General features: G+C 39.9%; 2 protein-coding genes across 2 annotated transcripts; both read left to right on the top strand.

The window, feature by feature from the left end:
- Positions 1 to 2,409: 2,409 nt before the first annotated feature.
- Positions 2,410 to 4,892, top strand: LOC307258072 (ras-related protein Rab-33B; the record flags this gene model as incomplete). The annotated part of the gene is made up of 2 exons (XM_080037474.1): positions 2,410 to 2,667; positions 3,945 to 4,892. The coding sequence occupies 2 exons, from the start codon at positions 2,410 to 2,412 to the stop codon at positions 4,389 to 4,391; spliced, it is 705 nt and encodes a 234-aa protein (XP_079893600.1). The 3' UTR covers positions 4,392 to 4,892.
- Positions 4,893 to 5,669: 777 nt separating this feature from the next.
- katnal1 (katanin p60 subunit A-like 1) lies at positions 5,670 to 13,996 on the top strand. The gene is made up of 11 exons (XM_080038735.1): positions 5,670 to 5,746; positions 6,380 to 6,553; positions 6,665 to 6,825; positions 7,830 to 7,992; positions 8,100 to 8,233; positions 8,322 to 8,427; positions 10,213 to 10,371; positions 10,462 to 10,588; positions 11,150 to 11,284; positions 11,419 to 11,545; positions 12,119 to 13,996. The coding sequence occupies exons 1-11, from the start codon at positions 5,741 to 5,743 to the stop codon at positions 12,315 to 12,317; spliced, it is 1,491 nt and encodes a 496-aa protein (XP_079894861.1). The 5' UTR covers positions 5,670 to 5,740; the 3' UTR covers positions 12,318 to 13,996.
- The last annotated feature ends 1,544 nt before the right edge of the window (positions 13,997 to 15,540 follow it).

Raw genomic sequence — 15,540 nt, 5'->3', positions numbered from 1 at the left:
ATAAGGCTATAGACATTTATATTAGAAGCACAAGTCTATCAAAATCTTTCAACTTTCTTTTATACGCCAGTCTGACTAATGATTATTTACGAAAGGAGAGAAGAATCTTAAATTGAGTTTGTTTCAGTGGTTTTTTTTTCAATCTTTTTGACACAAATAGCCAGTTTCAATGGTTTTTTCAATTTGTATCATGTCCTGTCAGCATTAAGGGCAGTATGAGGTCCTGTAGTGTCACCAATTCATGAAGAATACATGGTAGAAACAAATCTGATGAGCAATAGTTCCCCCATAGACTGGAGGATCTGTCTTCATAGCTGAATACATAGGGCAACTGAATGAAGGTAATCCTGAGATGTACTTTACTATTACTCTCCCTTGTGTTATGGGGGATTAACAAAGATATATTGTGACATTTTGTCTAAGGTCATGCCTTAGAATCATTGATGAACTAAACTTCCTATAATTTAGTGGTTTCCAAACAGCCTTTTGCATAGCAGATGCAGGACTATACAGAGGGAAACTAAAGTAGCAGAAACTTTTAACTTCTCAAAAACAGGTGTTACTAATAAGATAATGATTTGCTGAAACTGATGTAATTACTTCCACCTGCGCTCCTCTTGCCATGACACGTCAAAACAGTTGCTGAGATACATGTGTGTCAATCTAGAATGCTCTGATTCTGCCAAGGCTAGCGAGATTCACGTTGGACGATAAATTACATTTAAAAAAAGTACAAGATTGGCAGGCTTTTGACAGGGTGGAAATTAAAAGCATGGTGACACTCATCAGCCACTGCTTCTTCCGTCAGATTATTCCTACTCTTAAGTATGCAAAGCAGGCTGGTAGAAATGTGTGCACTCCAAACTTGAACAGAGACCCTCAAGTGATAGTGCTTTGGACATTTCTGAACATCTTCCACAGCTTGAAAAGACATTATAGAAAAGCGGAAAACTACAGGCTGAATAAAGGTATATTGACTTTGGAGGGCTCCTATGGTGCTCGGTGCTTGTGACAGAAGTATTTGCTAATAAAATATAATTTATCTTGAAAAATATGAAAACACTTGCTTGTGATTGTTGGACTGGGACATCAGGCAGCTAAAGTGCCTCATGTTTATGACTTTAAAAACAAGTCTTTTACAGGGCTTTAAAATGTGCTGTCTTTTTTCTTGTTCTTGATGCACATCGGGGCCAGTGATGTGAAAACTACAGTATGAGATGTAGAAGCCAATGCACGTCATGCTTACTCAGGTTTAGGCTGCAACAAAAGCCTGTATGCCATGATCGATTTTTTTTTGGAGATGTAGTAAAATTAGATAGTTTTGGTGAAAAATTATACATTTGATGAAGTATATCAGAAATTATTTGATTGGGTGTATGTATGTGCTTTTTATTTAACATTTGTTATAATCAGGAAACAAAGTTCAGTGCTGAGGATTGTTATGTAATATTTTAGTTGGTGAACATTTTGTTTGCATGTAATGAAGCTGTTGCTAAGCCATTGTCCTGTCCAACCACCCCTCAGTAACACTCAACTACTAGTTTATAAGCTCTTCTAAAACATGCGTTTTTTTAAAATCTGTCTAGTGTCTACCCTCATTGGTATAAATGTTGCAGAAAAAATATTAGAAACACCTCTCTGTGTATAATGCAATGCCACAAACTACAGGTTCCAAAATGACAGTTAAAACAATGAACACTATAATGGTGGAATTTATTAAAGGGCTGTTGTATGTTGTAAGACTTTAAGTTTTACCTTATAAAATGATAAATGAGTGTTGCTCTCTCTGTACGATGGATAGTTGAAGTGTTATGTTATTGTATGTGTGTGAGGGGAAAGGGGTGATCGGCTCTGTCACAAACATGGTCTGCATATTAAAGCTGTATTTATTTATGTGTCAAATAAATGTCCCTGTCGAATGCAGAGGAGAATTAATGCACGAATAAATCATTTTGTTTTCAATACGTTTGTGTACACACCACATGCACTAGAAGACAATTAGGCTACACAAGACAAGATTCAGATGTTCTGATATTTCATCATAATTTCCTCTACATATTGAAACTGAAGGTGAAAGGGAAGTGGATGAAAATGAGGAGCTATTCATGTGTACTATTTCATAATTTACACCAAACTATTTGGATGGAGGAGTAAAATAATACTTGCAAGGAATTGTATTTTTCATTAATGTTTTACGAACATGCATCTTGTGCTTTGATCGGAATTTTCAAGAAAGAAGAGTGAGAACTATAGGCTACACATTTGCTAAATTCAATTGTATAAAATACTGAATATAATGTTTGGATTATCCTCTGAAGCACGCTCTAGCAGCTGCTAGACGTCTATTGGTCTTTCGAATTCTCGCGATGGTTCGGTGCCGTTCACGTTCAGATGGCGAGAAGATGAGCGATGGCAATAGAAAACAAACCTGGGGATGTATTTGACACCGTTTTCAGTCAAAACGACTCCCTGGAGCGCTCGCTGCAGCACGACTATGATACCGCACGATCTCGGGTTTTCAAAATTATAGTCATTGGAGATTCAAACGTGGGGAAGACGTGCTTGACTTACAGGTTCTGCGGAGGCACTTTCCTGAAAAACCCAGAGGCGACGATCGGGGTCGATTTCAGAGAGAGGACGCTGGAGCTCGATGGGGAGAGTATCAAGGTGAGGACCTGTGAACACACTCACTCAATTCAATACAAACACTTCAATTCGCTGTAAGAATAACACACCATCTGCCTGAGCTACCCGACGTACTGTAGCGTCTTATAGGCAGAGGAAAGCCTAGCCTAACCTGTAGCCGGTTTTCAAACACTCAATGGTGATGGAACCACTATACAACATAGGCCTACATTACCAGCTCCCATTAAAATATTAGAACCCCAGAAGAAAGTGTCCTGCCTCTTTTCAGGTGTCTGCACTGCAGCCATGAGTTCTAGCAGGTTCACTGTGCCTTATTATACAGCTGACATTGTGTCATGGTGAGAAAAGCACAGGTGTTACTTTTAACATTAAGTGGTCATTGGTCACTGTCTATTTGTGTCCCAATAAGCCACGACTGTATTACAGTGAGTCAGCATGCTCAATACCAGGACCTTGAAACTGAAGCAGCTTAATGGAATCCAGCCACCGTGAATTGAATTATTTACACTATTATTCACATTATTTGTTTTACAGTTTATTTTTGATTGCTAACCCACAGTGGGCACAACTGTAGCTCAATGTGCATAACTCTAACTACAGTCTGCACTACCAACAGTCACTGGAGCTGAACTGTTCACTTCACCTGCAAAATAAGCTCAGTGCAGCAAACACTATGAACCAGCCTCATTGAGATAACACACACTTTCACTCAGAACACACTCGGAGTATAAATATTAGCATCAAACCCCAATACACAAATTACGAACTTTTAATTTACAGTTTGAATAATTTGAGTTAGGCTACTTCACACAAATTACATAATATTTTCTTTGATGAAAGCAAAAAGTATTGTCTGTGCATACAATTTCTTCTGTGCCGTTATTGTCCTTCATTGTTGTCCATGAACTGATAAAAACACATTGTGCACTGGGTTAATTTTCTAACAATCCCACATACACTGTAAATATTCAATAAAATAACCCCAGCCAATGCATCATTTACTTCTGTATGAGTACGTATTGTTGTGCCCAACGGTTTTAGTATAGTAACTTACTGACACGCTTCAAAAATGAAACCATATATCTCTGATAAATTGTTCAAGATGTATATCTTTAGTAGGAACAAATTGGCTTGGAGCTGAGAGCCACAGATAGGGTAGAGAAGTCAGAAAGTATTGAGAGATGGAAATATACATTTTCTGCCAATTATTTGGATTGGCTTACAATGAGAAATATTATGAATTACGCCAGCATTTAAATATGATTTTGTCATATCAATGCGTGTTTCTTCTCTGCTAGTTGCAGATCTGGGACACGGCAGGTCAGGAGCGTTTCAGGAAGAGCATGGTGGAGCACTACTACCGCAGCGTCCATGCTGTCGTCTTTGTCTACGATGTGACCAGCCTCTTGTCCTTCCAGAGCATCCCAGAGTGGATCGAGGAGTGCAGCCGACACTGTGTGGGGCCCCTGGTGCCCAGAATCATGGTGGGCAACAAGTGTGACCTGAGGGACCGCAGAGAAGTCCCCACGTCACGGGCGCAGTGTCTTGCCGACAGCTACAACTTCCCACTGTTTGAGACTTCAGCCAAGGACCCTGGCGAGCAGGAACACGTAGACTCCATCTTTCTGACTTTGGCTTACCGACTAAAGAGCCACAAACCCCTCAGACTGAAGCAGCTGAGCGAGAGTGGGGTCGGGCAGCAGTGGAACCAGAGGGAGCACGAAGAAGCATCTTGTCTATGCTAGTCACCTCAGTCCTGCATGGATGTTCTGGCAGTGTGTATGAAGGTCATCACAGCCTTCAGAAACAATGGATGTTTTTCCCCTAACACCTTCTGATCAAGAGATAGAAAATTAAGAAACGATATTGTACAATATTGAATCAACATTTCAATGAAATGCATGAATGAATATGGAGGTATGGCAAACCTTTGTTGCTCAAGTTGCACATAAATTCACTTCGAGTAAAAACAAAACAAAAACATTGCAGAGTGCACCTTAGCACAAAGACAAGAATGATGCAATCAGCCGTCTAGTAGCACTACAACTTATCCACAGTGTTCCATGCAAACTGTGAATTAAGGGACAAGATTTCAGTGTAAGTAAAGGGACCAATAAGGTCAATTGAAACTGTGAAGAAAACCATGCAAATATATACTTTTAAATGTTTTAAAGTGTTATCTATGCTCTTAAGAAATGTTAAGGCAGCATGAGTTTTGGTGCTGTTGCTGAATACGAAAATTTCAAATATTAATATGAGGATAACCAGCTTTACATCTGAATGATACTTCATTTGCATGTGTACAATAATGCAAAAAATGATTTCAACCTACATGGATAATATATTTGTGAAAATGTTAAACTGCAAATCAATAAAAGTGGTTTAATCAGGAAAATGTCAAGTTTTCAGTTGTGTTGTTTACCGACATCTCAGGCACTTCAAATCATAATGTACTAAGAAATACTTCCACATAATTAAGGAAAAGATCATACATTAGGCTATTTAATTTAGTTTTATTGGTGACCTTATGGCCTGGGCTTTACCCAGCTATTAATCCAACGTGGCTAAATCCTTAAACAACATGGACATTTGAACACTCATAGTATCTATATGGTCTATTGCTAGGTAAACCGCTGGCCAAGATTAGCTATGTGAATTCATCAAAAGCTCAAGAACGGCTATGAAAAGTTTGCACATTTGACTGGATTCTAGCGACGACTAGTGGCCTAATCCAGCTCTGATGATATGTTAGAGGAATCATGTAAACTAGCAAAGGCTTTAGTTCAAAATATGAATCACCAACTTTGGTAAAGTAAGTATTATACATGAAACAACTAATGATAAAATCCCGAATGCAGATAAATATTTAAGATTATATCCACGAAACAATTTCTCTAGCTAGGCTTTTTTTTGGGAGTGATGTTAGCTCTCCAGATAGATTTAGTAAAGTTGTCCTTTTTACCAGCTTGTCCTGAATGCACCGTAGTAATCGAGCCGACTGTATTCTTCACACGGCGTCTCTCTGCGGCCATGGTAACACTTCCCTCAATGCTGGACCTCTGATTAAAAAAACCAACACAAACAAGTGCTTTTCATGCAGGTAGGATAATTATTTCACGTTTAAATATAATGTAGGTTGTCAGTCGGTTGTTTATAGTCTACATGCATATTTACATATGGTCGTAGCGGGATTAAAGTAACGTTAGCGTTTACGGGTTATACGTTTTATTTTCTGTTTGTGGCCTAGCAGCAAGCTAGCCACAGCTAACGTCGGCGAGATGAGATGGCGAGGGCAGGAAAATAAGCTAATATGAATACAGCCTAGTTGATAAACCTTCAGGTGAACTGTCATTGATATACATTTAAAAAACAGTCCCTGGTATCAGTTAGCTTACCAGACGTGCTTTGACGGGTGCAACATTAGCAGCTTTATGTGAAATGTAACTAATTTGTAGCCTATGGAGCTGCAACCTCCTATAATAACAAGGTTCCCACATATCTAAAAATGTCTTAATATAAATTGAACAATTTAATCTAAATAAAAGCCTTATTTCGTTTTAAACTATCTTAAATCTGTCTTTCAAACGTTTAAAAATGCCAAGACATGGGGAGAAGGATTTCATCAATAACTTTCTTTCTGACATTTTGGTAACTTCTATTTTTGCAAATATTTAAAAATAATTCTCGGTCAAAGTAATGTTTCCTTTTTTTTATTTTCTCCCTCACCATATAGCTGTTTTTCAGCATGAATTTGGCAGACATATGTGACAATGCCAAGAAGGGCCGTGAGTACGCTTTGCTGGGTAACTATGACTCCTCCATCGTGTACTACCAGGGGGTCATTCAACAGATCCACAAGCACTGCCAGTCCCTCAGAGACCCCGCACTTAAAGTCAAATGGCAACAGGTGAGCCTAGTTAATACTATGGGTATTTACCACACACATACACATCAACCTGACATATGTTCAGGGGGATGTTCTGTGATGCAATGCTCTCCTCCTTCTGTTTGTGACCAGGTCAGGCAGGAACTGACCGAAGAGTACGAGCAGGTGAAAGGAATCATGGGAACGCTTGAGGGCTTTAAGTCGGAGAAGCCGGTTGACATCCTTGCCCCTCAACACGCTGAGAGACCTGAGGATCCAGCCGTTTGGCCCCCTCCCACCCCCGCAGAGCACAGGTGTGTGGTATGACTGTGTGTGTTTGTAGAAGTGGCACCTTTGTGTGCTTCATGCTGAATACACCACTCTTTTCTACCTTTCCTACCGTCAGCTGAAGCATTTGGGTGAAGTGTTTCTAAATGTGTGCAAACAAAGACAAACTTGACTAACATACGATTAAGAATTTATGCTGTATATTATATGCGATATTTATATGAATAAACATAAGGATAAATGAATGATTAAAAAAATATGTTTTTGGTTGCCACATACGCACACTTGAGTCCCTTTGATTGGGGATCATTTAAATAAATCTCAAAGAAGCACATGCAAATCCATTCATTCTATATTCTAATGCACACTGAAAGCTGAAAAAAACACCTGCACAGTACTGCTGTCTCTGTGCCAGTTCTTATTTCATGTGGATTAAAAGAACCAGGAACAATACACAAAATTACTGTGTGGGTATTTCAATTTTGTCTTCCTGCATGGTTTCATTATTTCCGCCACCTGCTCAGGGGCCAATATGTGAAACCAGATATCTCTTTAATGAAGTACTTTGACGTTCAAAGAGACATCGTTTGCATAATCTGTTTCATCTCTACCAGCAACCCACATTTTTCCCCCCATCTGGTCGTTATTCTGATTTACCTCCACAGAGAACTAGCAGAGCTGGTTTAAAGTTATTGCCACTCTGTGGGAACATTGACACACTGTTATTACCACTATTGCAAAAGATCTTTGGTGATTCTGTCTGAAGGTGTTTCCTGCTGTTAACCATGTGCTAGTTTCAAACCGGCGTGTGTGTCTCAAGGTAGGGGCTTTTTTTTGTCCCTGTGAAATATGTTTCTGGGGCATTTTGTATCATTTCTATGACAGTTTGATCAAATGTTTGGAAATACCTTGTTTCCTCTACCCTGAAAAAGGGTGGGTTAACGCTGGTACAACCATTAAGAACCCCAGTCAAATGAATTCTAAGTGCAATTTCAGATTTTTCAGGGGCCTTGTGTGTGTCTCTCTGTAGGAATCCTATTGCAGTGAAGCGCCCCAGCAGTGCGGCGAGGCAGCATAGGAAGGAATCCCCCGCTCTGCAGCATCGAGGACCAGGAGTACGCGGTCAGGCCAACCCCAAACCGGACCGGCCGGGATACAGAGACGCCAGAGGGACAAAGGCCAAAGATGAGAAGGTCAGTATACAGCAGTTCACTATGGATAGATGGGTATGTGAGGTCCACAATTAATGAATGAATCACTCTGTCCCTAAAAAATAGCAACAGTTTTTTTTCTTCACCAGGAAAAGGTGGGGAAAGGGGTTGGGGACCCTTCAGGGGATGTGGAGCATAAGAAGTTTGATGGAACGGGATATGACAGCGACCTGGTGGACTCACTGGAGAGAGACATTGTGTCCCGTAACCCTAACGTGCGCTGGTATGTTAGCACACACACAGTTTCTTGTATACTCCTTTTTAGTGTTTTTTTCGTGGCACCACTGACGAGTTCTCTGGATTAACTGTAGGGACGACATTGCTGATCTGGAGGATGCTAAGAAGCTGCTGAGAGAAGCAGTGGTTTTGCCCATGTGGATGCCTGACTTCTTCAAGGGCATTCGTCGGCCCTGGAAGGTAGACAGAAACACAAACACACACACACACACAAAAACACACGTGCAGGGGCGTGGTCACTGACATACACTGAGCTTTATGTTCTTTTTTCAGTGTGCTTTTTAAAAATTACTGAAATTTCAGGAATCAATTCAGACAAAGTATTGTATTGCTTTGTACCCAAATGTACAATAAATGTTTAGTTATTTGGCTTCTGACATATTAAGAGACAATCATATTGCCTTATAGTATAATAAGGCACAGACAATCTTTAAAATAAATAAAAAATTAGCATCCCACCTCCCAAAAAAATTTATAAAAAACCTCTTATAGACCTTTTGATTAAAAATGAGAATAGCCATGTATGCAATCCTGTGTGAACTAGCGACTACAGTAAGATGCAATGTGTTTCTCTGTTTATTTATTAATTATTCAACGACGATGATTCAATTTATCGATCTCTACTGTTTCACTTAGATCACTTCTGTTTCACTTAGATGTTTCTTTACTTGAGAGAGGATGGCTGCTGTGTTACACATTCATCAACATACTGTCGTACTCCAGCGCCTATTCAAGAGGAATGCAGTGAAAAAGTTATGCTCTTGTCTAATCCCAAACAGTGACTAGACAGCACAATACCAAGGGTGCTTGTCAGTGCCTTCATAAATATAGATGGATTTAGTCTTTCACAGGCATCGTGCTGCTCCAGGTGTAAATATTGCAAAATAAATCTGGCTCTGGCTCTTCAAACATGAATCTCTCCCAGTTTTCATCCCGCTGCTATGACAAAAGTAAATAATGAATGGCTTGCACCTGCTCTGGGAGGTGCACATTTTCTGATCTATCTTAAACTCTACGTTGTAAGTCACTTGTTCGACGCAACCTCAGTATGACTCTGCTGAATGACCAGTTTAGAGAGTTTTCTTCTGTACCGGCCTGTGTTGAACTTCATCATGTGAGGCATCTTCCCTTCAGGCCCGCCATGTGAGGGTCAATACACTACAGCAGTACAATGCCTTTCATTCGTCTCATATGCATGCATAATTGACACTATGTTACTTAGAAGATCACATTTTTTCAGATAACTTAGTTTGCAGCGAAATAAAGGATTAGTACGTTAGTTATAGAAGATACATTTTTGTTGAATTTGTTTCATCGGTACATAGGTAGACTGATTATTCTTGTCATTACAGGTGTGACATTTATTTTCAAGGTCTTTGAAGTTCTGTTTTGTCAGGATTTCAGACTATTATTAGTGCACGCTGTAGGTGAGCTATTCTGCTCCCACCTGCTCCCTGCGGAGTTTCTGATAAATCGCACCAACTGCAGTGTTTCAAATTGAATATTTGTCTGCTCCATCCTGCAAGGAATATAACACACATCAGCCTGTATGGATTCCAAGGCAGAAGGGGCTTCAATTCCATTAAAACCTCTCCCATCGTGGTTTATGTAATCGCCATAGCAACAGACACACATCAGATGCAGACAAGTCGGACGTCGGAGCAGCAGTGATAGTCCCAATGCTTTCAGAAGAGATTTGCACCAGGTTGAGCTGGTTTTAGCCAAAACTAATGGAATATTCAAACCGTAAACCTTTTGGATTGACATGGTCCTGGTTAATTTACATCACATTTTGCTAATGAAAAAGTGATATCAAGAGTCGTTAAACATACTTTACATAATTTAGCATTGGTTTTCCCTCTTTTTCTCTCTGTTGTAGACACACACACACTCGAGTACACACGTAGATTTCACAGTGAACAAATAACTCAGGGTGCCAATTGTGGTTTTTCGATTTTGTCTTAGGGTGTGTTGATGGTCGGCCCCCCCGGGACAGGGAAGACCATGTTAGCCAAAGCTGTAGCCACAGAATGTGGGACTACTTTCTTCAACGTATCCTCCTCCACCCTCACCTCCAAATACAGGGGCGAGTCAGAAAAACTTGTTCGTCTGCTGTTTGAAATGGTAAGTTCATGTCCATGTATGTGAAAGAAATTAAAACAATGTCAAACTGGAGATTTGAATGTTAAGCTTTTATTTTATTAATTTTCCTAGGCCCGGTTTTATGCACCAACAACCATATTCATAGATGAGATTGACTCCATTTGTGGCAGAAGAGGAACTTCTGATGAACACGAAGCCAGCCGCAGGGTCAAATCAGAACTCCTGGTTCAGATGGATGGTGAGTGGAGTTGTGTGTGGCGTTAGATCAGAAAAAATGCCATAACAATTAAATTATACAAATGAATGGCAAACGCATTAACGGTATAGTCAGGACCTGCATAACACAGATGCAGCTATGTTTTTCCTATGATGTCTGGCAGCTGATTCTGTGCAGGATATCAGTTGCATTCCGAGTAATGGAACTATGTAAAACTGCATCGTCCCTATTAAAACATTATAATAATGGTGTGCTCCGGTGGCGTAGTGGATAGAGCGCGTACCATATTGGCTCCGGCCTTCGTTGCAGTGGTCGCGGGTTCAAATCCAACCCGTGGACCTTTACTACAGGTCATCCCCCCTCTCTCTGTCTCCCCATTTCAACTCTGTACTATCTAATAAAGCTTGAAAAAAATGCAAAAAAAAAAAAAAACATTATAACAATAAAGCTGTAGAATGCCCATCATTAAAGTTGAACAAATTCAGTAGAGAGATTCCACGGTCATATTTCATATACAGTACACAGTACATGTTTATACATTTTCTAGTTTAATTGTGGTTTTTGTGTGTGTCTTGTGACCAGGTGTGGGCGGAGCTATGGACAATGATGACCCCTCTAAGATGGTGATGGTCCTCGCTGCCACCAACTTCCCCTGGGACATCGACGAGGCATTGCGACGGCGGCTGGAGAAGCGCATCTACATCGCCCTGCCGACAGGTGACCTCATCACTCCCACTCACCGCACACAAAACTAGAACAACAATCACTGTAGCTGTCTAACCGAGGCTCAACACAACAATCCTAGCATCTCATTAACGCTGTTTTGTGTGTGTGTGGGTGTGTGTGTGTAGCTTTGGGCCGTGTGGAGCTTCTAAAGATCAATCTGAGGGAAGTGGACGTATCTGCTGACGTGGACCTGGACCTAATCGCAGAGAAGATTGAGGGCTACTCTGGGGCAGACATCACCAACGTCTGCAGGTGTGTGGTATTGTGTGTACTTGTGTAAAAAAATACAAAAGGAGCAATTGATCATCAGTTCATCATACTCTTTATGGAGTAACAAAGTAACATAAGCATATACTAGAGATAGAAAATTGACTGTAAAATTCTTCCATGTAGATTTTGACTAAACGATTCAATAGATTTTAACTGATTGTAACTGGATATTTACTTAAATCAAACTGCCTAGATTCATAGAGAATGTAGTTCTGAATTATTTTAGCTGGAATCCATTATATGGCATATTTAAGGCACACAAAATGGTTCGCATTGCCTTTTAGACTTTGTAAATCATACATGGACAATACTACAGCCTCAAACCCATGTGCAGTGTGCAGAGATGATGTGTCACTACATCTAACCGCAGTTTGTTCAGCTAGTTATGGCTTAGTGATCCCACCTTAGAATCCCTCCAGTTTGACATATGGAGTAGGTGTAGTAAAACTCTTTGTAGAAATATTATGTGGAGTATATTTTAGGGTGTATATTAATTGGTGGTACAAAAGTATGAAGAACCCCCACCCCCTGCTCCCTTCTTTACATGTACATCAGAGACGCGGCCATGATGGCGATGCGTCGTCGAATCCAAGGCCTGAGTCCCGAGGAGATCCGTGCTCTACCTAAAGACGAGCTGCAGATGCCTGTGACCATGGAGGACTTCACCCTCACGCTCAAGAAGATCTCCAAGTCTGTGTCCGCTGCCGACCTGGAAAAATACGTAGCCTGGATGTCTGAGTTTGGCTCAGTTTAGAAAAAATGGTACAGTTTAATCCCAGAGGGATGGGGGGTCAAGAACCTTAAAAAAAGGACGCCGTGCAAGCTTTGAAAAAAAAAAAGATGAAAGCCTTTGTAGAAGAGGGACTTGGGAGTGTAATGTCACTGAGCTGAGTGAACCAGGCAGCACATCAGGGACCAAGATTATACGAGGGGGCACTAGTTCACATCAGAAGACCGGTGCCTTTGAGAGAGAACTTTGCGTGGCTTCACTCACTCCTGCCTTTTTCACGTAATCTCCCCTCATTATTGCTTCCGCACAATTTCCCGTGTAGACTATCAATCACCCAAGCTGCTGACCCACTTTAAGTGACCCGAGGAAGACGGGGGTTTTTCTCTCACACAGAACTTTTTAATGTAAAATGTAGCCTGATACACACAGGTAGACCACGGAATGCACTCGTTTTTACTTAGGGTACATATTTGGCCTCTTGCAAGAACAAATTTGTTATTCTTGTCTTTAACATATCTTTATTTTTTACAGTGAAGCTTGTTTCGTGTGAGTGTTTGGATTCATCACACTCATATTAATTGCATAACCTCATCTTGAAATGCTAATTTCAACCTGATGAATGTCAACTGTGTACAAGTGGTTGGGAGATTTGGGCTTTTGGATAATTACCGCCCTTCAAATTGATACTAGTGCCTACTTCTATTTGTCGGCAAGTTGTTTTTTAAGTTATCAAACAGTAAAAAGATGAATTTCACCCAGCCGAGCTTCACATCTTGCTGTCAAGGATCAGCAGCAGCATACATAAGTGGTCGTATTAAATTGACAAGCCACGATTACACAATATTCATTTTGCAATTTTACATTTAATTTGTTTTAGCTATTAATTTTTGTTATTTTTTTTGCATTTCAGATTAAGGCATTGTACAACAGGTCTAGAACCACTTGTGAATTTTAGTTAGTAGTTGTGATTTTTGCAAGAGGCCCCTTAGTCTTAAATAACTGTATGTTTGAGCACTTTTAATGTATTTTCTTCAGGAACCCTTGTACGTACTACTGACTGAACAGACTTGAAGAACCTGAAGGTTTTTTTTTTATGTAGGGACTGATAGCTATATGTTTGTTTGTATTTTTTTGTTTTCAATCTCAGTTCTGTTGAGACAAACAAATATAGTAGGATACCTCGTGTGAAACCATGGCGACTTAATGGTTCCTGTATTTGATCCAATCTATTAAACTCATCACCCCTAAGCTGAATCAGGTTGTCTCACATTCATGGAGCAAAAGTAGATTATAGACAGCCTGTCCATCTGCAATTCACCAGGAATTCAGTATTCGGGTCATTCAGTCTTCCTTTAATAAATAATATTACCCATTAATAATAAATCACTAGCACCATTCGCTGTGTCTCATGTAAGTAATTTGGCCAAAACAATCCTGAGTCAAGGTCCACTTACTATATTTCTTTCAAGCACATTTCAATTGTACTGCACTGTCTTCATCAGCAGCTTGCACGTCAAAAGATCCATCTTAAATGTGAAGACTGAAGACTATGTGATGGTGTTAAAATCCAAGGGAAAAAATGCTCGTGGGTTGACACTGAATTGGAATAATTTTGTCAACCTATTTTAATATTATTTTGACATATTAAACCTTTGATGTCAGCTGTGCCCTTAGCTACAATGACATGACAATATTTAATACTCACAACCATTTAGATTATGGTTGTTAAGATCAATATGTTTGCTGTATATATTCAATTTGAAAACTCGCTCTAAAACCGTCTTGCAGCACTTCTTAATATACCATCACATGCGTTATTCGATCCAGAGGCTTTTTGCTACAATCCCAACTGTGTCTTTATGAAAACTCTCAATAATAAAAGTGGTTAAGAAAGAACAAGATTGGTCTTTAAATGCTTTCTCCATCGTCTTGTGTAGAAAGCTCCCTGGAGTCCATCAGCCAGCTGTATCATCCTGACTGTACGCACACTGGCTGTGCCTTGTATTGTGTACGGGGTATTGATGCAGTTTTGGACAGAACACATCGTTCCCGCTTATTACTGTTCTTAATGAGCGTTATTGTATAGATTCTGTGAGATGCGTTTTATTTATATGCTGCTTTATTGAGTATTAAAGTACTTCACAGGAACACTTTTTCTTTGGTCAACAGATGTGCATTTGACATTTGTAATGTCCAAACCTCCTTATTACTTTTCAAATGTAGGACAGATTGCACCGAGAGCCCTTCCATGTTCCCTGTTTGTCCTTTAGAGAGTCCAAAACAGGTTATTAATGCAGGTGGCTTTGTTGTGTCTGCAGTCTGCCAGCAAAAGTGCACAAAATTGTATTGTAAAGCTGTGTTTTTATTTCCTTTTATGAAAGCAAACTATTTTCCAAAAGCCCTTTAATGATACTTGATGTGCCCCTAGCTTACCCTTATTGAGAGGTATAATATTTCTGTTTGATTCAACTTTATGATCGTTTTGGAGACTGTAGTTTGTGGTTCCGTAGAACTGTATTTCGTTACACAAAGAGATGTGTTTCTGACCTACCCTCGCTGATAGAAAAAAGGGGGTGGGCAAAATAATAGAAACACAATTTGTTTTGCTTACAGTGGATGGAGACTAACCTTCAGAGAGACCAGGGTAGGACTCTACAGGTGGGTCGCTGTGCATTGATTACCTGTAGCTTTAGTACCATTATATGCAAGAGCCAACAAGAACTCAATTGCCCTATGCAGGATCAATAAAGTAGATGGTATCTTGTAAATCAATCAGTTGACTCTTTCAATAAGAATTAGGCCCCGTCTTCGGTAGGCTATATTGATTTATTTCCATGGATATTTACGACGTAGTGCAACACTTAAGGTGGGCAATGTTAAATAAATAAAAAGGTGGAAACTAGCTGTGCTTTTAGTCTGTTGTTGTCATTTAGTATAGTTTTTAGGTAGCCTACTTTTTTTCCCCCTCACCTGAAATCTCTGTTTAAGACGGGTGACGTCACAGGTAGGCTAGTTTGAAGGCCAATGGAGGTCCAGTAGGCTACCAGTGGTGGGAAGTAACTAAGTATTTACTCAAGCACAGTAGGCTACGTTTTAAGGTTTGTGTAGGCTTGATTATCCCTATCATTTCCTAGCTTAGACTGCTTGTAGGCTACTCCACTACATCTAAGTGGGAAATATTGTAGGTTAGGATACTTCTTATCAATAGACAAATGTAATCAGGGAAACAAAAGAAGGCTACAAGGGT

This window comes from Ammodytes marinus, assembly GCF_949987685.1.
Source record: "Ammodytes marinus genome assembly, chromosome: 12".
In the NCBI taxonomy this organism is placed as follows: Eukaryota; Metazoa; Chordata; class Actinopteri; order Uranoscopiformes; family Ammodytidae; genus Ammodytes; species Ammodytes marinus.
This window is presented reverse-complemented; position numbering and strand designations above follow the sequence as displayed.

Excerpts from the sequence above, each read along its gene's own strand:
- katnal1 (XM_080038735.1), top strand. Across the intron at positions 10,372-10,461 it reads TTCGTCTGCTGTTTGAAATG|GCCCGGTTTTATGCACCAAC; the intron begins GTAAGTTCATGT and ends TAATTTTCCTAG. Across the intron at positions 11,285-11,418 it reads CTACATCGCCCTGCCGACAG|CTTTGGGCCGTGTGGAGCTT; the intron begins GTGACCTCATCA and ends GTGTGTGTGTAG.